The sequence below is a fragment of the Mus musculus genome, chromosome 10 (genome assembly GCF_000001635.26).
Source record: "Mus musculus strain C57BL/6J chromosome 10, GRCm38.p6 C57BL/6J".
NCBI classification, from domain to species: domain Eukaryota; kingdom Metazoa; phylum Chordata; class Mammalia; order Rodentia; family Muridae; genus Mus; species Mus musculus.
The window spans coordinates 115,154,423-115,180,055 of record NC_000076.6 but is presented as its reverse complement, the minus strand read 5'-3'; the positions used below and the strand labels follow the sequence as shown (position 1 = coordinate 115,180,055).

The window sequence follows — 25,633 nt, the reverse complement described above, 5'->3', positions numbered from 1 at the left end:
ACTTTATGGTAATGTAATAGACAATCTAATCTCCTTGTCAATAATCATGTGATAGCCATGGGATGTAGGCCTCTCTGAGAAGTGATGTTATGACCAGAATATATTTTATAGTGCCTTTTATATGCCTTCAATGCTCTCTTCTTTTTGATATGAGATAGGACACCCTATTCAGAGGCATGGCAACTTGCCTTTCTGATTGATAAAAAGTTCTCACCTATTAATCAACCCTAACACAGTCAACACTCTTCCAGAGGGCCTGGACACTTTACTCTTTGATAGCTGCACAAGGCCAGCATTCCGTTTGTTGTGACCTGAGTGTGGTTTAGAGATATTCCTCATGTTTCCCTAGGAAAAACATGTCAACATGCTTCATATCGAATCCAGGAGGTCCCGACGAAGAAGTTCTGAAGTCGAAATCTTCGTGGACTGCGAATGTGGCAAAACGGAATTCAATGAGCTCATCCAGTTGCTGAAATTTCAGACCACCATTGTGACCCTGAATCCGCCTGAGAGCATTTGGACGGAGGAAGAAGGCAAGGCTGATTTCTTTTTTTTCTCTAGTGGCTGACTTTGGAATATGACAGATGTCCCAAAGGCGAGTTAACATTATCAAACCTGCACTGTTACCTGCAGATCTCGAGGATGTGCCGTGGTTCCCTCGGAAGATCTCTGAGTTAGACAGATGCTCTCACCGAGTCCTCATGTACGGCACCGAGCTTGATGCCGACCATCCAGTAAGTGTCCGTTTCACCTCCTCTCTCCCGGCTCTGCCACTTTCCGGACAATGTGCCATGTTCTGTGCTGTAATGCTGTATTGTAGAGCAATTTCGTGTTTATCCCTCATGACCGAGAGCGGGCTTTCAGATGATTAAGTTTCCCCATACATGTGTTGGCACGAAGTAGGTTAGAAAGATGGCATTCTCACATAGAGTTTATTTATAAAATGGTTGGGCAGAGGAGGAGAGTGTATGCCTTGGAGAATATTTCTGTGGAATTAGACAGCCTAAAATATACTTGTGGATGGTGACCCTTGGAAGAACGGCGAACGGAAATTGATCACACCTTTGGGAAACCAGGGAGGACTAGATGTGATGGAGCTCGGTGAGAGAATAAGATTCTTGCCATTTTCCCTGACTGGAGGTAGTTAAGAGTAGAGTTATGTCTTGACTTCAGTCTCAACGGAAAGGCAGAAGAGCTTTAAAATAAGGCCGTGATGGAAGAGGCATCCCTTCCCACATCTACTCTGAATCTATCTACCACCGTTCCCTCCTCGACTCCAATAAAAGTGACCATCTTTAGAGAAATATGACACTTGGGTAGGCATTTCCCATTTTCACCCCCTCCCCCACTTTATATTGGTTTTTATTTAACACAAGAGACCTGGAAACTTCTTTATGGCCAGAATGAAGTACGGTGAAGTAAGCAATATACACATTCATTATGAGCATTCTCCTCCCACCCCCACCCCAAGTGTGCGGTGGATCACAGTGGGTGGATATAACCCTGAGGTCTAGACAGATGGGTCTTGCTTAGTGGAAGGTTATGAGGGTAATGGTTTACAGGAAAACTATTTAAATGGAGAAAATCAGAGAATGTGATTGTATCACTGTACCCTGAACAGTGGTACCTAAGTCTAAGCATAGGACTGGCAGCATCAATAGCATGAATAGCATCTTGTTTTAACCAACCCATACTTCTTTATTTTGAGATCCACGGCAAGTTCGAGATTTAAGGACTTAAAGGACTCATTTGGGGCTAGAGAGGTGGCTCAGCTGTTAAGAGCACCAGCTGCTCTTCCAGCTGAGTTCAATTCCCAGCAACCACATGGTGGCTCACGACCATCAATAACGGGATCTGATGCCCTCTTCTGGCATGCAGGTGTATATGCAGATAAAGCAGCCATATACATAAAAATACATATATTTTTAAAAACAGGGGCTGGCGAGATGGCTCAGTGGGTAAGAGCACTGACTACTCTTCCAAAGGTCCTGAGTTCAAATCCCAGCAACCATATGGTGGCTCACGACCACCCATAATGAGATCTGACACCCTCTTCTGGTGTGCCTGAAGTCAGCTACAGTGTACTTATTTATAATAATAATAAATAAATCTTAAAAGTATAAATAAAGGAGTCATTCGGCATAACATACCAATTCAACCCAATGCAAATATACCGGTAGGACCAAATAAATGGTTCCACACACCTAATATTGCTGCATTATTTGCTGAAAGCTGAAGCAATATAGACATGATGTGTTCTAGTTGCAGCACAGCATAAACATTCACAGTAAGTCCTACAACAGCAACAGAACACTTATTAAGCAGTGGCTTTGGCCATCATCTATGTGGCATCTTCCCTCTCCCAATTTCAGAAGAACTGCAAATCAGTGCAGGCTGATTTAAACGATTAGGAGGCTGAAGACTACATAGGTGCCCGCGGCTAACTGGCAGAATGACCTTGGTGAGGTCCGTCTACCTCTGTACCTTAGGGTGCTTTAATGTGAAAAGTAGAAATAACAATTCTTACTGACCTCAAGGGGGTGTTTGAGAAGCCAAGTTAATAAAGAAAAAACAAAAAAGGCAATTTGGCAACAGGAAATGTTGAAATTCAGTAAGGAAACGCCACATGTAAGCATCCAAATTACTGCTTAGACCGTAAAGGAGCTTTTTCTTTTTCTTTTTTTAAAGACTTATTTATTATATATAAATACACTGTAGCTGTCTTCAGGCACTCCAGAAGAGGGAGTCAGATCTCGTTATGGATGGTTGTGAGCCACCATGTGGTTGCTGGGATTTGAACTCAGGACCTTTGGAAGAGCAGTCGGTGCTCTTATCCAATGAGCCATCTCACCAGCCCAGGTAAAGGGGCTTTTGAGATCCTCTCCTGTCTGAAAGCTCCCTTAGTGAGGTTTGAAAATTACTTAACCTGGCGGAAGGGTTTGCAGCCATTTGAGTGGAACCGCTGCAGGGGCCACTGACCTTGCTGTGAACAAAACACATTCCAACATCAAGAGCAAATTTTTTCTGCCCTTAATTTTATCCCATCACTCCTAATTACACCTGCTTTATGATACCTTCACTTATTTTCTGTGCAGCCACTTGAAATAATTGCAAGTACTTAGCAATCCCCTACGCCTCTTGTCATTTTTAAACCACATATATTCGCCTTAGAGGCACACACCAAATATCCATCATGCAAGATTCGATACTGGCAAGTTGGTGCTTTCCTAAGTTTTAATTTGGTGTAGACGGGAGGAGTTGTCTAAGGACTTTTTATGTCTGAGAATGACTACAGTCATTCTAGGACAGACACAGGGGCTCTCGACGTGAGACAGAGCAGGAAAAGCTTAGGATATAGATCATGCTGCTTTGAGAAAGTAATAACTATATGGGCCTACGGCTTTCAAGTTTAACGGACAAAGAAATTGCCTGGGAAATATTTGGAAATACAGACAGTGACTCCCTGGGGCATAAGAGTCTGTGTTTCTTGAGAGCTCCCAGTTAAAGCTCACACTAGGGAATAAGGGACCATGTTTTTGACTTGCCAGGGCCAAGACTGGGAGAGTTTTTCAAGATGAGGTTCAAGGCCTACTCTTCAGACACTTTAAAAAAAATGAAACTTCAAGACATCCCCCAAGAGCTGAGGGAAGGAAACTTTCCACCAACAGACTGGGAAGTCTGTTTGGAAAAGGGTTTTTAGAAGATTCTGACGTACTTCAAGTGTGAGAATTATGTCCTAACTCTTTGGAGCTTAAACCAGAATCTCTGGGGGAAGTGGCCACGTTTGAAGTGTTATTAAAACTCCCCAAGTGGGTTCTAATATCACACCAGGTTTGAGCTGTTGGAGACGCTTCTTTGAGTGGCAGCATAAATTATATTGGGCACATTAAGGTTCAGGCTGGGTTTTCAGTCCATTTTGACTTAATTGAGGGGTAGAGTTGTATAGGAGGCCCTCTCCGGATACTAGGGTCGCCAGATTTTTACAAATAAATATATTAGGCTGCCTAGTAAAAGTAGAAAAATGTGTCATTTATCTGAAATTGAAATTTAACTGGACATCTTGTATTTTTATCTGGTATCCCATCCCTGGCTTCAGTTCAGGATGGATTGCCAAAATTGCTCTGTGTCTGGAATGGCTGGTTGCAGCCAGTAGACGTCTCTTACTTTGCCAGTCCGTGGATGAATCCAGGAAGCGCTGGATCTCCCCCGCCCCCACCCCCGCTCTCGACATTTGTGTAATCACTGCCACTCTCAGCTAATGAGGCATGATGAGCAAATCTCTCTCTCTTGCATTCCTGGAAAAGGTGCAGGTGTTTGCTGAGGAGGGCCTTGAGGTTCTTCTGGAGGTCCAGCAGATTACGGCGCAGTTACCATGGTGTCCGGCCTGGCAGGAAACAGGGAACAGGTGCTGGGCTTTTCACGGGACTCTTTCCCTGTTTTTCACCGGGCCGCTTTCATTCTGAGTCATAAACGTGCTTGGAATTCTTCAGCTCTCCCATCCCAGGTAGCCCGTTCTACTAGTGAGTGAGTGAAAAACCCCCTCTCCAGCATGAACCTGCTACTGTCTACGCAGCCAAAGACCCGTATGTCAATGTGGTAACTATGCTCACAAGCTTTGCTTCTAGACATTGTAGGGTTTTAGGAGCCTGCCTAAAGAGCCTTAGGTTAAACGATCTGAATTGTAATAGCAAGGGGGAAAAATACTAGTTACAGTCCCTTTTACAGTCTTGAGAGAGATTTTCCTCTCTCCCCTCGTTAGTACCTCTTTTGTTATTCCAAGAAGAAGGGCAATTCTTCTGTTATGGCCAGCACACAGCCTTATGAAGGAAGATTTCTAGCCTTGAGCTTCATACTCTTTCAGCTAGACAAGAGAACTGGGCTGTTTTCTGCTGAGCTTGAGTTCCCTTTGAACACCCCACCTTGCAGAAATGTTTATATTGCTACTTCGGTAGCCTAGGTCACAGTGGACACCTCTTAATTACCGCTGATTTTTATGGTCCTCGAGGCTTGTCTTCTGTGGTTTGCTGCCTCAGCTTCATGGTCATTCTTGGTGGTACAGGTGTATACACTTAAGGAGCAGACACAGTCCCTGCCCCTCCCCCCCCCCCCCGACTTTTGACAGCTTGAAGAAACAAGTCCAGCAAGGATTGGTTGTGTTTGGATGAAAAGACAAGGCAAGTAAGGAGCTTGGCCATGAGGAGAGACGGTTTAGTAGACCAGGAAGTCCTCTCACGCGTCCACGTGGTTGATAAGTGGCAGCCTCCGTGTTTAATTTCCCAAGTGGATAAGGTTAGATTAAAATATTTTTTAAAAATTATTATTTTATATTTTAAATAAAAATCTTGCAGTTGGCTGAGACACATTAGACTGAGAGTCCCTCAGTGGGATGAACTTGCGCAGGAGATTCACCTAGAGTCGCACCGTGTGATCATAAAATACAGCAAAATCTACTCAGCCCCTGCTAACTTGGCGATCTGATAATTACGCGGAGTGACCGAGTCTTTGATAGATGCTACATTTATTAGTTATTTACACACAGCGATTAAAATGGGGGATGAACATGCAAAACTGACCTGTCTTAAAGGAACAGGCTAAGATGAACTTGTTATTAAGATCAATTACTTGTAAATGATACTTGAAAACCGAAAGATCCTGCGCGGAATATTAATCTGTTTAACTTAAGCCACGCTGCTTGCATGGTGGAAAGGTAAACTCTGGCCTGAATTCCCATACATCCCAAATCAGTAGATCCAAATTGAAAGAGGTTTTACTGTAAGCACAATTCTGATTTTGCCTGTGTCCTCCAGTCGGTCATCTGAGGATACGATTTACATTTGAATTGAGCATTCAATAAACACTGGTGATTTTCTTTTAGGTCTTCTGCAGCTCATTTCTCTGCGCTTTGGTAAATGACTTAATCTCTTTTTCTGTTTAAGGGATTTAAGGACAATGTCTATCGACAGAGGAGGAAGTATTTTGTGGATGTGGCCATGGGCTATAAATAGTAAGTACCTGCATTCGTCTTTCTTGTCAATGGCTAGTTAGGAAAAAACACACGCTGTGTTAAACAGAGCTGTCTTCTCTTCACTTTGCCACTTGCAGAAGACAGACAGGAGGTGTTTTCAACACCCACCAACATCCCAGGCTTTAAATGCCAACCCTGATGTTTGACATCTGAAATCATGAGCTCTGCGGGCTCCATCCCTAGTGTTACACTGCCGCCACTGTGGCTGCAGCGCCATTAAGGCGAGGGAGCCACTTCTGTTTTCTCTGGCCAGGCTTGAAAACCCTTCTCCGGTTTGACTTGGACTTTTCAATAAACTATCTCAGTGTCCACTTTTTCCCAAGAAAAGGAGAGAATTAGGCAAGAACGGGCCAAGGAATCCTGCAAGCAGCCAGTGTAGAAATGAAATGTGTTCGATTTGCACGGAAAGGAAAATACCAGACAAATTCCGGTCTGGAGTGTGGGGGAGTTTAATCATCACATAGCAGGGTTCGGAGGAAGATGGCATGAGGGCTGTGTGTTGTGAGCCGACATTGGTGGTGGTGACAGGCTGAGTGTGAGACTGACTGATTGTACGTATTTACTGAGTGCTTTGACTGGGAAAAAACAAACAAACAAACAAAAAAACGGAGCAAGCGCTAGGCCCTGATCCTTCTGTTCTCACTGGTATATGATCAGCAATATCAAGTGTGTCTTTGGAACGAAATGTAAATTCATGCCTGGTAGGGGAAAGACTTTCCTTTTACTCTAGTTGAGACTAGTTAATAAGTTGAACTGACTTCCGAGGCAGAATTATCACGGATGAGGACGTAGGATACATGTGTACTGTAGAGGGCATTTGTGTCGCCTACTTTCTTTTCTTCTCTCTCTCTCTTTCTACTTCTTTCCATCTGCTCTCTACCTTCTCTTCTCTCTCTCCTTTTTCTCTTTGGGCGAATACTTTGTTCATTTTAACTTCCATTCATACTCTGAACTGAGTCTCTCCCTTCTCGTAAGGCCAAGGCAACCTTCATCCGTTTTCCATCACCATTATAAAAACTGCAATTACAAAACCAAGAACTACCTGGTACCTGTTTTTCTACAGTGTCTGCTCTCTTCCAAGGAGTGTCTTCCCCCATGCTGTGACTTTTGACATCAACACATGACTGGTCATAGCCCAAACCCAGGTTCTGACATGCCCTGACATCACTCTCTAATCCTATGTCCCAGAGTATCCCAGTCAGATAGGCAAGAGGGGACCCCGATGGACTAAATTCACTCTTCGCAGAAAGCATACTGTAGCGGGCAAGAATGGATATATGGGCTCCTAGCTAGGCTCTCTCTGACTTACAGACTATCTTCATGGAATAAGACCACAGACCCTTTGAGGGGTGTGGGCGAATGTAGGAAAGTGGTCCTTTCAGCATGCTCTGTCCAGGATATGATAAAAGTCCAATTGCCAAGCTGTCTTTTCTCTTGGAGAAAATAGATGGCTAAAAACCATCCTGGCTTCCATAGGCCCTGCACACACACGGTGCACACACTTACATGCCTGCAAAATAATCATGCATACAGAGAAAAACCAAAGATAAGTCTAAAACAACAAGATATATTTCATAATAGATGCTATGTGTAATATATTATACATATAACTATATATGGTTTAAACACAGCATTTTGTGGGCATAACGACCAAAGGAGTAACTTAAATGTGACTTCTCTCTTCTCTGAAGAGCCCAGACACCGGGTAAAGACAGTTGTGGTGGTGATCTGTCCCAAGGAGCAGTGGGAACAGAAGCATCGGAAGTGTGTTTATACGGAGAGGAGAGTGCCAGGGTGGGGGGTAAGGCGGTCTGAGCATTTACAATGTTTGGCTTCTGTCAGCTTTCATAGCTAAAGGGGTGACGCTGAGCTGTGTCTGAAGTAGGCCTTAGAGTCTGGAACAGGTGAAGGTTTCGTGCTGAATGGAGAACGACTGGCTAAAGTTGGGGCATCTCAGGACGTAGTAGTAGTTTGAGGCTGGTGTGCTGAGTTCAGGCCCCAAAGGACCCAACTCTTAAAATGGAGGGCTCAGGAGACAGGACTTGGCAGGAAGGTGTGAGTGAACTCACTACTTTATAGAGACAATGCTTTCCAGACCCTCTGCTGTCTGGGGGACTCTCTCATCTCCTATAGAGGGGAGGTCACATTCTATCTGGGCACTGGTTGGTGAGGTACAGAGCCAATCAAAGAGTGCTTACTCCAGAGATGTTGTAACCCAGAAACATTGCAACCTGCTCCTAGGACCTCGAGCAGAGGCCAGGCTATGTAGGCAGAATCACAAAGTACTTTGAAGCTGGAATCAGACCGTCTGGGTTGGAGGGCTGGCGCTGTTCTATCCACAGGCTCCTTCGTCTGCAGAGTGTTACTATCGGCAGGCCCCATCTGACAGGGCGTAGCAGGGATGTAAAAAGAGGATGTATGCTCTGTGCTTGGCTCTGTGCCTGGATCCTGATCAGGGCTCAGTGTGTCAGTTGTTATTACCGTCTTCCCGCTATGCTTTGCTTGCTCATTAAGAGGCTGTTGGGTAAATGGATTATTTTTGTGCTGACAACCATTCTTTTTTTTGTGGAGAGATTTCATAAAAAGAGATTACACTCCCCCCCACCCCCTGTGCTTTTTTTTTTCTTTTTAATGTGTGAGAGAAGCTGTCAAGATAGTGATAACAATTTGGCAGTTGTCTTGGGTGCTTCTTGTGAGTGGAGAGCGTGAAGGAGTCACTTATGAGTTGTTGAACCAGGAGAACCTGACCCTAGGACTTGTGCCAAGGAGAGAGCAACGAATGTCACTTTACTACTGCAATTCCTTCTACTAGTGTGCGCCAAGGCTTGCCTGAGCTTGAGGATGGATAAAGGATAGCCCACTCATGTGTGTATGTGTGCGTGCATATGTATGTGTGTGTGTGCATGTGTGTATGTGTGTCCATATGCATGTGTGTGCATATGTATGCATGTATGTGTACCTGTATGTGCATGTGTGTGTGCATGTATGTGTGCATGTGTGTGCACATGTGAATGTGTGTGCATATGCATGTGTGTGTGCATGTGTATGCATATGTATGTGTGTGCATGTGTATGCATATGTATGTGTGTGCATGTGTATATATGTGTGCATGTGTATGTGTGTATATGTATGTGCTTGTGTGTGCGTGTGTGTGCTTACACAGTTGCTACAGCCAGGTGGGGGAGAGGCACACATACTAACAAGTTCCAAATGGGCCTTGACTGTTTTCTCCTATTTGCCATGCAGCAAGTGAGGTTCCTTTTTTTTTTTTTTTCTGTTTACAGAAAATGGAGATGCAGTTCCTCATTGAGCTAGGTGGTTTTGGGTGTTGGTGACTATGTGAGTGAACTGTGTTGAAATGTGCTAATGCTTCAGTGTGCTGAAATGGCGCTCATTTCGGTGTCCTTTGGCAAGCCCAAACTGGGAGTACTGGTCTGGGGGTTAATGTTTTGAAATCAGGGTAGTCTTGACAAATCAGCATATGAGGTACCTGCCAAGAGTTTGATGCTACAAGTGGAACCATTGAGGGTGGGTGGAGATGAGGAAATACTGTAGGCTGCGGGAGTGGGGGGGTGGGGTGGGATGGGGTGGGGGTTGTTCCAAGCTGACTGAAGGCATAAAGGAAAAGAAAGTGATTCAGAGCATTGCCTTGTAGCTCATAAAACACACACACACACACACACACACACACACACACACACGCGCGCGCGCGCGCGCACACACACACACACACGCGCGCGCGCGCGCGCGCACACACACACACACACATACACACACGAGTTATAACTTGCCAATACTCAATAAAAAGTATTAATAGGTGCTGTCTGCCACTGGGGGTGGGGGTAGGGATGGGGGACAATATGCTGTTGGTGATTAGGTAGAGGACTTCCTGGTCCCTGGAGAGCAGTGGTAGGCGCATGGTCAGAGGCATTGAAAGAGATGGAGCAAAGGTGTTTTAAGGTTGTTGAAGGAACCGTAGGTTGTAGCAGATGGGTCTCAAGGTAAGAAGGAGAGAGAGAAATGAGATACAGAATAATATGTATTGAAACCACAGCCATGAAACCCTCTAGGGGATTTGTGTTGAATGTTGAATACTGTGTTTTTTTTTCTTTCTTTTTAATGGTAGTCTTGAAAGGATAAAACAAGGTGGGGGCGGAGAATCAACACAGGCAGAGAGAAATGAAAAAATTCCACTCTATGATGGAAAACAGCAGGCTCAAAGTCCATATTACTGTGAACTCCGAAGAGGTGAGGGAGCGGCAAAGCGCCTGCATGCTGAGAGCCACCAATAGATGCCACTCAGGCACAGCACTGATTGACAGTGCAGATGGGAAACTTGATTGATTACCCAGAGGCCCGTGGCCACCTGCAGACAGGCCCCTCCGCTCAGTGTCTGCAAGGCTTAATCGCCTTCCCAATAATCGCGTAGGAAACAGTCCTTAGTGCAAGTGCTACTCCTTATGGCAGACCTGAGAATGAACACCCAGCCAGCCTGGGGAGGACACCATACTAACTAACCTCTGACATGGAGATTGCATCCTCTCCTCTCTAACTCAAATAGAGAAGTCTGTGGGGGAGGGGCAAATGGGGGAGGGGTGTTCCTCAATGGCGGGCACATAGACTGGAACTTCCAGGGGAATGGAGGTGTGTGTGTGTGTGTGTGTGTGTGTGTGTGTGTGGCAGGTGGCATGTAGAGGAAGAGAAAAAGAAGAGGTGGCTTTGTTAGTGCAGCTTCTAGAGAGAGTGACACTCCAGGTATTTTGTCACAAGCCCCTTCATATTTTAGCCTAGCTACATTTCTACACTGAATTGCTAGGGAGCGAGATTGGGGGGAGAAATCAGGAATACAGTTTTTTTTTTTCCTCTTAAATTAACCAGCAAATATATTCCCCCCTCCCCCTGGAGGCTGGTTTAATGATTACTCTTCAACAATGTGCATGCATATTTAATTAAATCATATTTTTGGTGGGGTGGTGGTAGTTATTTCAATTTTATTTTCTTGGAAGAAGGCCTCAAGCTCTGGCTTTAATTATACCACCGTTGTTTGTTTAACTTCATCTCCAATGGTAGTATGCCTCCTTGGTGTAAATGTGACTTCTCCTGGTTGAAATTAAGGAGACACAGAGGTTCAGGCTATTCTGGTTTTTAGCCACCCACCCCCCACCCCATGCACACTCCAGGAATCTGAGAAGTAAATTGGTGAACAACTGATGTCCCCAGGTAAGGTTAGCAGGAGGGGCTTAGCATGTCACAATTCCAGGCCTCATTTAGGGTTGGAACCCCTGCCCTACTTTCCAGTAAGACTCTTGGTAGCAAATTCAGGGACCCACCTGATTTCTTCTTTTCTTTTCTCTTCTCTTTTTTCCTTTCCTTCATCTTCCTCCTCCTCCCTTCCTCTGCTCCCCCTCCCTCTTTTATCCTTCTCTCCTTCCCTCCTTCCCTTCCTTCTTTCCTTCTTCCTTCCTCCCTCCCTCCCTCCCTCCCTCCCTCCCTCCCTCCCTCCCTCCCTTCCTTCCTCCCTTCCTCCCTTCCTTCTTTTTCTGTGCCAGGGTCTCTCTGTGTGGCCTCGGCAGTCCAGGAACTCTCTCTGTAAACCAGGCTGGCCTCCAACTTACAGAACTCTACCTGCCTCTGCCTTCTGAATGTCCATCCAGGGCTAAAGGTGTGAGCCACCACCACCTAATTTCTTAGGTAGAAGAAAACACCCATTGTTTTTCTTCTTGGAGTACTTTGATGAGTAAATAAGACAATTGGGGTGGGGTGGGGATTGATGTATAATGTACCTCGTGGTTGTAATCGTCTGAGAATCCAACCCATGTCACAGGACTTCCGCAGACCTGCACCACTGTGTAGACGCCAGCTCTGTCATGACTCTTCTTTTTCTATCTGAGAGGGACTCCCAGCTTCACTGTTCCCCTCTAGACTGATCAGGACACATTGGTTAGGATTTTTCTCCTCAATTTCCTTTCTGCAAAACGTTACTCAGGAGATCCACACAAGGATTAGTGGGCACTAGTTTCTCACACCAACAATTCTCTGCCTTTTGTTGGCCTCGAGTTCCAAACCCTTTTATTTCTTGTTTCTTGCTCGCTTTCTCTATAACCCTTGACTAAGGTTTTCTCTGTCTTGACTTCTGTTTGATTTTTTGAATCTGTATTATTTATTTATTTCTGCATGACAGATACTCCCCCCCCCCCACATTGAGCAGCTTAAACCCACAGATATTTGTTGTGCCACATGACAAATGACTGAGTACTAAGAACCTGGGAGCAGCATAGCTGAGTGGTTCTAGATCAGGAGTTAGGACAGAGCCACAGTCATCCGAAGGTCTGGTGGGGCAGGAGGCTCTGCTTCCAGCACCATTGCTATAGAGCAGCTGGCTGGAGGCCTCAGTTTCTTGCAGTGTGACCTGTCCAGTGGACTGCCCGGACATCTTCATGATATTGCAGGGGACGGCCCTCAAGCTCAAGTGCTCCAAGTGAGAAAGCGGGTCACAATGTACAATGTCTTTTAAAATTATGATTATGATTTATTTTCTAGACTGGCAGGGTCTCATAAAGTCCAGGCTAGCTTTGAACTCACTATGCAACTAAGGGCGACTTTTTAAATGAGAAAAAAATGTAAATTATACTTATTTACTTTGTGTGTACCTGTGCTATACATGCGTGATTATTATGAATGGTGTAGGTGTTCTGTGGTATGTGTAACGGAGGTCAGAGGACGACTCAGGAATCATCGCTCTCCTACTACGTTGATATCAGGGACCAAGCTCAGCTTGCCTGGCTTCATAACAAGTGCTCTAACCAGGCCTTGAGGTTTGGAACCTCCTGCCGCCACCTCCCTGGGATTATAGGCACATACCAACCTGCTTTCTGGGGATAGATTTTAGGAGTATGGGCTACTGGGTGAGCCTTTACCAATTGAACCATCAGGAACCCAGCTCTACAATGCCTTTTATAATCTAGTCTTGGGAGTGACATATCTTTCCAGCAAGATTCTTTCAGATTCACAGATTGACGTTGAAAGTGGAAGGGCTCAGGATCAGGTCCTTTGGGGGACCATTTTGGGGGTCAGTATCACATACATTTATCTTATAATTTATTTCTTCAGGGCCCTCTGTAGTGGCTCTACCGTGGTGAGCGCTAATGTGTGATTAGAAGGCTCCGTGGATAGAAAGAACCCTGGAGGCAGTAGAGGTAGTGCAATGTCACTGAGAGTGTGTCAGAATTTGTAGGCTCTGGAGTTCTTTGGAACCTGGATTGAATTCCCACCCAACACTTCCCACAAGTACTGTGGCCATGAACAGTGATGATCTTAAAAATTGGTGCTGGGGGCACTGGAGAGATGGCTTAGTGGTTAAGAGCCCTGGCTGTTCTTCCAGAAGTCCTGAGTTCAATTCCCAGCAACCACATGGTGGCTCACAACTATCGATAATGGGGTCTGATATTCTCTTCTGGCACGCAGCTGTACATGCAGATAGAGCACTCATATACATAAAATAAGTAAATCTCTAAAAAAAATTAGGTGCCATCTCTATCTTGTATATTTGAGGGAAGTTTCAATTGTAAACAGGGTTCAAGGGATATTGGATCAGTGATAGATAACGCCACTATTTATTATTAGTATTGTTTTCATGTGTTAAATGAGTAATGGTTTCTTGATTCCCTGTAATCGAGTGTTAAGGCTCATCTAAAATGAGTAAATGATCTTTCTGAAGTGGTGAAGACTAAGGGATTTCAGCCTCTCGCTTCCCTAGATTGTTGGCGCTTGCTTTTTTAAACAAACAAACCAACAAGCAAACCACATTTATATGTGGAAACAGTTTGTCGTTTCTTGTGTACATACAATGCGCCTCTTCAATATGAAGTATTGATCCTGGCAACTCTAGGGCTGTGAGTGAAAGGTCGGCGAAAGTTGGAGGGCTTGGCTTGGAACTGGCAACACTGTGCTCATTACTGTCCGGGTAATGAGGGGACGATGCTCATTACGGTTGGTTTCTTGGCTACATGCTCAGGAATCCTCAACTTCCTCCTGTTCAGTTCCCAGCAAGTGCTGGGCATTGTGTCAGACAAGTCCCGTATAGTCCGCCATTTATCCTGTAAGAGGCATCTGAGGCACACGTCATTATTACACTCTCTTGAAGACGAGGGGACTTAGGTTCAGAGACATCAAGCAACTTACTAACGGCGAGATCATCTCACTCGGTCAGGTACCAGCACTGATGTTTTAATTCTTCAGAACAGAGCGTTAGATTGAGTGTTTGCAACACTGGCTGTCTGGAAGGGCTTCTTTGAAGGGTCAGTGTAGCGGTAATGGGCTATTCTGCTTTGGCTCCCTGTGGGTTGCACCTGAGCACCTGCCCAGGGAATTATCTGGATTTGCGAATGGAGCACACACACACACACACACACACACACACACACACACACCCCACTTAATTTAAAAATGCCTTGGCTAGGTCAAAGGTTGGACAGTTCTAGTCCTCCCCACAGCTAGCACACATTTCCCTCCTGTAATCTTGGCTTAACGCCCTCTAATTCTACATTTTTATCTTTGTTGCCTTGGCTCCTTCTGGGTGGCCCCCTAGTCTTTGTTGCCCAAGACACTTTTGGGCAGCCCTTCGGGGTGGGGGGGCACATTCCTTCTCACCCACATTTTGGATGATCTTCCTTCTGCAGCTCTAAACCTGTTCCGTCTTGGTGGAAAGTCTCCATCTCCTTTTTTTCAGTTCCTAGCCTGTGCAAATCTAAAGGTCCCACCCCGTCTTCCTCTGCCCAGCCATTGGCTCTACGGCAATTTTTTGGATTACCAACTTGAGCCAGCTGGGGGCAGGCTTCCTTTAACCTACGTGCTGGACACTGCAAACAGGCTAACACAATTAGCAAGAGAACACCAGCGGCTATTGGTCAGCCCTCTTGGGGAGTGTTTTGTAGAATTTAAAGCCTATCTTTGCCCAGTAAGTTGGTTACACCGACCCTCCCTCCCTTTCATTTTGTTTTGAAGTGTCTGTGGCAACTTCCACTTGATCTAGGTACAGGCTGAAAATAGCCATCAACAGAGAGTGAGCTGGCATTAAAAAAAAAAAAAAAAAAAAAAGAAAAGCCATTCACCTCTTTACAGAAGTCTCAGCGTGGTTGAAACATACAATTCTTGTCAGAATATAATTCACTTGAAGCTTTATGCAGTCAGGATTCCAATCAGCTCTGGGTGACTTTAAGGCCCCATGGTCGGTCTTAGGCAGTTGGGGGACATCTATCTGGTCTAGTCCATGAGCCGATCCTGTGAAGTGATTTTTCCTCATGCACCTTACATTGTGAGGCTTCGCCCCTTCCTCCCAACCCATTAGGGAATGGATAGAAATAAGCCCAGCTGGGCTGAGGCTTCAGAAACAAGCTCCAGAGATTTGTCACTTATTTCCTATGCTAGTTGCTCTCTTATTTATTTCATGATTTTCTTGATTTATCAAGTGGCACCCTTTGTGAGTTGCTCTGCACCGAAGCACTCTGTAAAACGGAAACCTTAAAACAAAATAACGCCAAACGCAGACTAGCTAGCCTATTTGATAAAAAATGCAGTCACCAGCCCAGCAGAAGCATTGAATTTGGGTGAGCCTGGGCACAGGGCACGCAGCTCCCCTGGGGAGAGAGAGGGGAAAGTTTCTTGTTTCTGCCACTTTGTCGATTCTAACCTCCTATCCATAGCCGAGGAGAGGGGAACCTTTCACTACTCCCTCATCCTTACCTGTTCCACCAAATACTAAGGGATGCCAAGGGGCAGCGCAGGACCATGCAGGCAGGTGTGAGTGTTTGAATGGATGCGTAAACACCGAGGGCTGTGTTCTAGGACGCACAGGCTGGACTTCCAAGCCGGCTTTTCCTTTCCCTTCTCAGGTCTTTGGAATCTTCTCATTCACTGCACAATTCAGCAGGGGGCAGTCAATAGTTTCTAAAGGAAAGATGGTCAGAGGCAAAGAAAGGTTTGTCTCTAGGCCTGGAGTAGAGTTACTTCGGGGGCAGCGGGGAGGGGGCGGGGCCGGGGCCGGGGCCGGGGCGGGACGGTGCAACCTGGGGTTTCTCCTTCCAGGTAGCTCTGACAGTTCAACTTTGTGTTTGGACTGGAGAATTACTGAGGTCGAGTCTTTCCTAAGAGGCATCTGAAGTTATCCCAACTTGAGGGAAAAATAAGTGCGGGTGGTTCCATCTCTCCACCCTTTCCAGAAATTTCAGTTGACCCTAGCATTCCTCATTTCATTTGAGAGGAGGCATGATTAACGGACCCTGATCGGTTTCAGAACGTAGCTTAAAGGAATACATTACCAGCTGGAGTCACCCGTGCCACTGTACCTACTTTCAGATAGGCTAATCTTAATTGGAAACAAGGAACAAGAGATGGGAAGAAAGGAAGGCTTCTCAACATGGGTCGTCTTGTTTTGGGGGTCGCAAGTTTTAATCTTTAAGCGATGATGCTCTAGGTTTTACTGGCGGATGGTCACCTTAATGAATAGTGGGCTATCCTTCGATGTGAGAGGAAGTTTTAATTTTTACCTTTCCCCCCCTCTTTTTTTTGAGAAGAGTCACCTTAGGAGCAAATATGCGCTCCTTCTCTGCCTGGGCTAATTTTATCTTTTCCCATTATCCTTCATTGATTTGCTTTCCCAGGTTTTGAATGAAACTGAGATAAATGTGTCTGTTTGAGTCCTTTTGCCTCCTGCATAAACACCAGTTGTTGATGCTTTAATTTCTCTGAAATGGAGCGGTAAATTGAAAAGTGGAACCAACCCAAATATTTGTAGTTCTGGGGTCATTTCCCTGATGACAAGGCTCGTTTCTGGGAGAGGGTCACATTAGAGGCTCAAGAATGCTTCCTTCAAAGAATCTAAATGTCTTTGATCAACAGGCTACTCCTCTGTGTGTGTGTGTGTTTTTTCCCGTTTAAAACTGCATCGTGACTTCCATTTGACTTAAGTGGTACCTTGCTCAGGTCAAGAGGAGCCGTGCGAGCAAACGACCTGGACTTTTAAACTCTGCAAGGCACAGAGTATGGAACGGTCTGTCCTTTACAGACGGCTCAGCCTATTTCAAATGCATGGCTCCTGCAAGTATTTAAATGACGCTAGGCTTTATGGGAGAATCAGTCTTATGCCAAGTACTTCTCACTACCTGACGTTTAGCTAAATGACTAAAAAGGAAGGAGGTCTGAGCATTGCAAGGAAAGACAAAAGAAGAGATTGATTTAAAAAAAGGTTTTGCTTTTCTATTTTTCTGGGGTGGAGGCTTGGTGGGGTTTTAGGTGTGTGTGAATGCCACAGTGGGTTGTTGTCTGATTATAGCATGGCTCTCCCAGTTGTGGGAAACATTAACTCAGTGTGACCCTGTATTGCTCGCTGACAGGGGCAGAGGCTGCACCAGATTCTAATGTGTTTCACAGAGAAAGAGGCAGGGATATTTTGACTTTAAAATGATTTCTGTGAACACGAAGGATTCAAATTACTTCCACCAGTCATGTCCGAGAGTTGAAAGGATTTATATGGAATGAGGCTGTTTTGTTATCTCTAGACCTATTGCCAACCCTGCGGGGAAGTGATGAAATTTCATTCACTTTATATACCTGGAGGGAGAGGGAGTCAGCTACCCTGAGTGTCTGCTAGGTCCTAGGCAATGGCTCCTGTGCTTTTCAAACTGTTTTGCGTCCGGTCTTCAGTTTTGCGATTGCGGAAATACAAAGCCAAACCGCAATTCTGGGAACATACTGGCTCTTCCCCCTGCGCTGAGATTTGCTGATGAAAAGAGGTCTTCAGGTTTGGCCTGACGTTAACACTGGACAGCTTACAACTGCCTGCCACTCCAGTTCCAGGGGATCTGATACCCTCTTCTGTCTTTGCACATATCTGTGTACACCTGCACATATACATATATACTCAGGAACACATACATACGTAAAATAGTAAATCTGAGAAAAGGGTGAGTCTTGGGGCTGGTGACGTAGCTCGGTTGGTAGGGTGCTGACTTACCATGTACAGAGCCCCAGCACTGCATCTTGTCACAGGAAGGAGAAGGATCAGAAGTTGAAATTCCTCCTCAGTTGGAGAAGTCCACTGGCCTGGACTACATGAGACCCTGGGAGAGGAGGGGTGGGGGGAGGAGAAGAGAGAGGGGGAGGGAGAAGGATAATGGGATCTATAGAGCTGGCTTTGCCACATATGAACTGATTGGCCTCAGTTTTCTCAACCACATAGTGGGGATATTAATAGTCAGTTTCCTGTAAAATGAGCATAATTCTACATAATGAGCTGCCATATTTATTGTTACTGTTTCAGTCAAATAATGATGGACAATTGCTATTATAAATTTGGTTAAGGCTTTGAAATGTCCACTTAACTCTTCTCCTTCCTCCATTATCTAAAAGGACATGGCCACAAGTCGGCAACGGTTATTTTTTTGTTAGCCTGATTATAAAGACAAACCTCATTGAATTTAGAGCTCTGAGGGCAGCTAGCTCTGGGTATCTTTGCTTCAGTGGTCTGAGGTATTGCTGCTGGTGACTTGGGAATTTAGATAGATCTTTTCTGTGTTGGGATCTTTGAGTGTAACTTGGAGGTTGTGTGTGAGCCTATTGGCGGGTGCCAAGCTCATAACTGTTGCCGATGCTATTTAACGCCGTGCTGGATTGTGCAGATGAAAATCTCTCCTCTGTAATGTGAACAGGACCTTCTACAAGGTTGGAAAATGGCAAGAAGCCCTGTCCTATGGGGCACAGGACAAATAAAACACACAATTTCCAGGAGTTAAATCTTCCTTCTCCCCGGGCGCCGTAGGTGAAGTGGTTTATTTTCATTATGTCTCTTGTAAAGGAAGCACCAGTATTAACAACGGGAACAAAACAAAACCAACAATTTTGTTTGCTCCCATATAAAAGTTCCTTAGGGCCCATAGACTCATTTACGAAAATTCATGTGCGGGAAACCCATTTGCAGAAGCAAATAAAATATGTGATCACAAATGCTCCTTACCTGACTGGCCTAAGGGGGCAGTTTGAAAGCGTCTGTGCCTTTATGAGTATTCTCTGGTGTGGCTTAGCAGTCATGCCCCCTCCCCACCTGTTTATGCCAGACCCCTCGAACCTATGGGAACCCTGGCATAACTCAGCTGGAGGGTAAGTTGCTGCAAGAGTTTTCCAGTTTCCTTCAGTGGGAGACACCCTCAGATCCTTGTCCCCATGTCCTTGAGACTATTTTGACATTCCCCAGGTTACCCAGCAGAGAGGTATCTCTCTATTTAGTCATGTTGAGACTTTTATGTCCTTTGGGGTTTCCATATGCTGATTTCTTTCCTGATGGAGATGATTCCTCCAGACATCTGAATGACAGTGTCTAGACAGGGGTGGGACGCTGGGTGGAGAAATCTAGGAGAAGGAAAGGGCTGCATGAAAAGGGAAGGTGCAAACAGGTAACAGGAAGTGACCAGAGAGCTTCCGGGGATCTCAAGACCTTCAGTTGCAGCTCTCTCTCTCTCTCTCTCTCTCTCTCTCTCTCTCTCTCTCTCTCTCTCTCCTTCATGTATATGAGTACACCATTGCTGTTTTCAGACACCCCAGAAGAGGGCAGCAGATTCCACTACAGATGGTTGTGAGCCACCACGTGGTTGCTGGGAATTGAGCTCAGGACCTCTGGAAGAGCAGTCGGTGCTCTTAAGCGCTGAGCCATCTCTCCAGCCCTCAGTTGCAGTTTCCTAGGCTTAAAATGCACAAGGCAAGAATGACTTAAGACAGATATTTATCTGCCTGACTTCCTGAAGCACAACTGTAATTTTTTTCAACAATTACAACAATTGAAATCTTCAGCCATTGAAATTGCAGCTTGCTTTAAGCTGATTGCTGGATTTACTCATTCAGCAAATGTTGATTATTGAACAGCAGCGTATGGCAGCTTCCACTCTAGGTGTCAGAAATACAAAATGAACAGACCATCAATCCCAATTGCACCACCTTAAACCCATGCACACACACATGCACGCATACATGTGCACACAATGCTCACACTCCCTCACTCCTATGTGCATACACATGTGCACACACATGCACATGCTTGTATATATGAGATACACTCAATGGAATCATTATGTTGTGTTTATAAACATATATTGTTGGAGTTGGAGGGAGAGGAAGGGGCAGAAGTAATGTGAATACAATATTCATATATAAAACTATAAAACAACCCAAAAATAAGTTAAAAATGAACAAATGAAATAACAATTTTTACATTGAAGAAGCATATACCTTAATGGCAGATGGATTAGAATATATATATATGTGTGTGTGTGTGTGTGTGTGTGTGTGTGTGTGTGTGTGTGTATTGCTGTGATTATTTTAAAATTATTGATGATGTACTAATTGTGCACATTAGTTGGGGTCAGTATGATGTTTCCAAACATGTACATCGTATATACTGATAAAGTCCATTGTCTCATTATCCAGGATTCTCTACTTTCTGCATGACAAGGAATGTGGGGTTCTTACTTCTTCTATGTGTTTGGCTTAGTTCATTTATTCTTTTCTCTGGTTTTCTCTTACATTTATTTACTTTATTTTATGTGTTTGAATGCCTTCGTTGCATGTATTTATATGTATACAGAGTCCATAGAGGTCAGAAGAGGGTGTTGGATGCTAAACTGGAACTACGGATTGTTGTAAGCCACAGTGTGGGTGCTATGAATCGAACCTGGGTCCCATGCAAAAGCTCTTAACTGCTGGGCTCTCTCTCCAGCCTAATAAATTCTCAAAGTATAATTTTACCAAATAAAAGAACCCCAGGCCTTTCTTGTATCTTTAGAAATCAATGTGAGAGACAATACCTGCTATTTTGTTAAACCTTAATGGATATCATTCAATCTACACAAAGTGTTTTTTTGTTCGGCCAACATTTTTCTCTTGGTTTCATATATATAAACTATTTTGCTACTGAATATCCATCCCTTTTCAAGCCATCTGCAGGTGATTCAATATCATGTAAGGATTGATCTCTGGCTATCAGGAAGCGTGTTTAGGAGCTACTGAAATTTCTGATTACTGGCATCACCTCTGTTCCAGAAGTGGAATAAACGCTTACTAACAATTAAAAGTGAATGTTATGAATGGCAAAGTAGAAATTATACTCCATCAAAAGCAGGCTCTTATCATGAGGTAGTCTTATTGTTGTATGTTGTCGTGTGCTTTCTTGGATAGGGAGGAAAGGGCTACATTAGGGATGGCTCCCGAGAGAGACTATGCAGCAATCAGGCTGTGTTTACAGACAAGCCAAGCAAAAACCTCTCAAGAGTCAAGGAGAACAAAGATGGAGACCACTAGCCTTGAAGTTCCCGTAAACTTTCTCCAGAGACCCGTCTGATCCCATAGAGGCCGACTAATTGCTAACGAGCTGTATTTTCCATTTCATCTCTTCTCATTTTCCTTCTTTAACCCCGGGTAGGAGTGTCAATCAAGAGAGACACACTCCGATTCGGAAGGAGAGAAAAGATGAGAAGTAAAGAGGCAGAGTCTATTCCAGGTAGATGAGCAGCTCTTGAATAAGTGAGGCACCTCATGCCCCAAAAGATGTGTAATCAAATGAAATAGAAAGATGTGTTCTTTTATGTTTGCTTGTTTTGTTAAAATCAGATTTACCCATCTGAACCAATTCTCCATTTCCCTTCTGCTCTGTTTGGCCCTTGCTTCTGAGAAAACTCAACTGTTTACCAAGAAGGCGATTTGTGCCATGTTCCGTCCAGTCTTGCCTTCTCCATGTTAATACCAGTGATTGGGGCCTGCCTTGTCGTCCACCACTGAGTGGATTCCCCACACTGGGGTACCTATAAGAAAATACAGGCAGAGAAATGACATCTTGTACTGGGAATTCTAGCAGCAAGGACTCCAGGAGGTGGCCTGGAAGCACTACGGCCCACAAACAGATATTGTCTTAATATTAATTTAATATTAAACTGTAGTTCTCCAATTTAAAAATAAGTGTGAGAAAAAAATACATTGCTTTTTGTAGTGCCGGAGAAGATCAGACAGACAGTTAAGTAAAATGAAGACCTTGTTACTTATTGATCTGGCTGTAAAAAAGATTCCACACAGTGCAGGTCTCTGTGGGTGTGAGTCTCTAGATGTCTGTGTCAAAACGTATTTGGTAATCGACTTTGCTCTAACAAGCTCAGAACTTGTGCGAGTGCCTGGTCTGTATCTGCGCACACGTGGTTTGTCTGTGTCTCTTTCTTTCTTTCTTTCTTTCTTTCTTTCTTTCTTTCTTTCTTTCTTTCTTTCTTTCTTTCTTTCTTTCTTTCTTTCTTTCTTTTGGTGGAAACAGTTAGGACTTCCCTAGTTTCCAGGAAGAGTGGGATTTTTCTTTTCTCTTCCTCCCATCTTCCCTTCGTCCCACCCTCCATTTTTTCTATGATTAAGACTGAATCTGGGGCCTCGTGCATGCCGGGCAAGTGCTCACCCCTAGACACCCATTTTTCCATGTGTATACATGAGTGTGTGTGTATGTGTGAACACATGTGTGTGTGTGTGTGTACCTGTGTGTTTCTGTGAGTGTGTGTTTTGTGTGTGTTTGTGTGGGTGTGCGCTTGTGTGAATGTATGCATCTGTGTGTTGTGTGTGTGTGAGTGTTTTGGGTGTGCACATATGTGTGTTTGTGTGGGTGTTTGAACAGGAATGCATGTGCTTTTGTGTGCATGTGTGTGTGTTTGTGTGCACGTGTGCATGCCTGTGCTTGTGTGGGTGTGTTTTGTGCGTGTTGTGTGTGTGCTTATGTGTGTGGAGGGATGTTTTTCATGTGTGGGTGTGTGTACATATGAATGCATGCATGTGGAGGGCAGAGGTTGGTGTCAGATGTCTTCCTTACTTTGTACTTCAGTTTTTGAGACACATTCTCCCAATGAACTTCTCATTTTCTAGACTAGCCGGCCAATGAGCATCAGAGACATGGCTGCCTCTCTCTTCCCTTCCCGCAGTACTGGGGTTTCAGACACTCTGTGCTGTGCCTGGCTTTTACCTGGGTGCTAGAGCTTTAGACTCAGACCCTCAAGCTTGCACAGCAGTCACTACGCTGACTGCCCCATCTCTTCAGCCCGACTGTGGGATTACACACACAAGAAAGACCGCTCTTACAGATTTCACCATTTCCAAAGAAAGTTTGTCATCTGAGTAGTCTATCCGAGTTTTTATCTTTTCCCTACTGTCAAACCTAAATCTCCATGCTGGCCATCAGTTTCTTTCTTGTCTTGCCCCCTCATTTAAGAAGCCATGGCTTGTCATTCTGGGGCAAGAGGGTAGAATCTACAGTGACTAAGAGCTATCAAAAGTCATGTCTGCTTTTCTGTAGAGAACATGGAAGCTGTGAATAATAATTTGGTAGTTGCTGAAAATTCCACAATCCCAGCTAATTCTGTAAAAATGGAGGAGACTCCATAGATATCCAATTAAATATTTATGTATAATTAGCTGGCTGAGGAGTATTGCATTGTTGGGATTTATAGCAACACAAAATACTTTTTATTTTCCTACCTATTGCTTTCAATTGTATTATGTTTTGAGTCCCACTTTCCTGCAGGGAAGCAAGTTCCTTAGCAACATCTAATATCCTGTCATTTTCAATTATTAGGAAAGTCTCACTTGGGTATTTAAGACTTGGTCCTGTTCATTTAAAAAAGATTAATCTCAAACTTGATTCAAAGAGCAGCGTCTTTCCCCAACAGTTACTTGGATTAAATATGTGTCTGGTTTTATTGGTTTGGAGGTATCTCTGAGCCAGGGTCCTGAAATATCTCTTTTCCTTTTGACTCAAGTTCCTCTGGTGAGAGTGTCTGTCAGGTAGGGGTTGGGGGAAGCAAATACATTTTTTGTTTTGTTTTTCATGTGATTGTTAGAAGGTCCAGGGTGAGCCTTAGACCATACTCTGCTTCAGACAGCTTCTCTGACAAGGTGCTCTCTGTTGGAGTGCCATGCTCTCAGTTGCTTTCTGAGGGTGATGTCTCTCTCTCCATCACTTTGCATGCAGAAACATGCTCTGTCCTCTTAGCATTGTCTTCATTGACATCCTCGTTCTTTCCTCTGAATCAGACACACCATTGCTTGAGACCCTGGGATGCCTCCTCAACAAAAGGTGAAAGCACCCAGTAGAGTCTTCTGTCTGCAGACAGCTGAAGAGAACTTAACAGAGAAGGATTTCTTAGCTCCCTTCCATGAACAACAGACTGGACATTTCTACATTTTGTAGGACATTAGGCTACTCATTCATGCTTACCTTACATTCCAGAGGACACTTATCAAGAGGGTATGCTCTACCTTTCTAGCGTAGTGTACCATATTCGCAGGTTTCCAAATGACCTGGGGACAGTTCTCATCTGGTGGAAGTGCCACAGGGTCTTGGGATTACTGCTCTGGCAAGCTTCATCTGGGGAAGTTAGTAAAAGTCGACAGGAGTTTACAGTCCTTAGAAAAAGTTACAGGCAGTGGCCTCACCTCCTGACACAAGGAAGAGAAAAGAAATCCCTGCTCTTTTCAGCAAACGTTGACCCCCTCACAATCATAACAATCTCTGACTCCGAATAAGGCTGGCAGGTGAGGTCTGCGGTCTGGTGGACAGGGTGGTATGGGGGAATTGGTTGGTGGTGAGGACCAGAAAGGTGTGCCTGACTTCAAATGATGGCTGTTCTCCCTAGAATGTAGACTGGTTAAGTCACGTCATTCCCAGTCCAAAGCAGAGTTTTGGGATGCTGAGACAAGAGGAGTCTCTTATGCCCTAATCATAACACGCACTTGGCTGCTCTTCCAGAGGTCCCAAGTTCAATTCTCAGCAACCACGTGGTGGCTCACCAACATCTGTAATGGGATCTGATGCCCTCTTCTGGTGTGCAAGACAGTGTACTCACATAAAATACATGAATAAACATGGACCCAGTGATAAATGTATAAGAATATATGGATATATATATGATATCCCAAAAGGACTCCCCTCCAGCATGCTTCTATGGTAGAATTATTAAACAAAGCAAACGCAAATCCACAACTGTCTGCTAACCCACAGCAAATGTGAAGAAACACAGCACATTTGGATTTTTCCCATAGCTATTTTTATTTTTCCAAATGTCATGCACGATTCAAGGGGTTAAAAGAAACGCTGGAGAGATGGCTCAGGGACTAAGATCCCCTGACCGCTCTTCTGGAGGACTCGAGGCTTGCCCTCCAGTAACCACATGATAGCTCACAAATATCACAAGTTCAGTGCCAGGGTATCTGATGCCCTCTTCTGGCCTCTTTGGAGCATGAGGTATGTAGACATAGATTCACACAAAACACCCATACACTATTAAAATGATATAAATTGAAAACATTGAAAAACCCATATTGATGGCTTTATATTCCTGGTGCCCCAGCTACATCTTTACTCTGTTGGGGACCTCTGCCCTACCTCTGGCCTCTGTGAAAACACCTTTTGTGACCTACAGGGACACATATGCTAATCTTGCAGACATGAATATAGATCATATTTTTACATACATTTATATATATATATGTACCTATACACCTTACTTTAGCTTGGTATATGGCATGAGTTAATTATGTCTGGAA

General features: G+C 44.5%; 1 protein-coding gene across 1 annotated transcript in view; it reads left to right on the top strand.

Annotated features, from left to right (window-relative positions):
* The window catches only part of Tph2 (tryptophan hydroxylase 2), a 106,382-nt gene that overhangs the window by 4,967 nt on the left and 75,782 nt on the right, over nt 1–25,633 (top strand). The window contains exons 3-5 of the mRNA NM_173391.3: nt 350–533; nt 634–734; nt 5,937–6,004. Of these exons, the coding sequence (NP_775567.2) occupies nt 350–533; nt 634–734; nt 5,937–6,004 (353 nt within the window). The remainder of the gene's footprint in view (nt 1–349; nt 534–633; nt 735–5,936; nt 6,005–25,633) is intronic.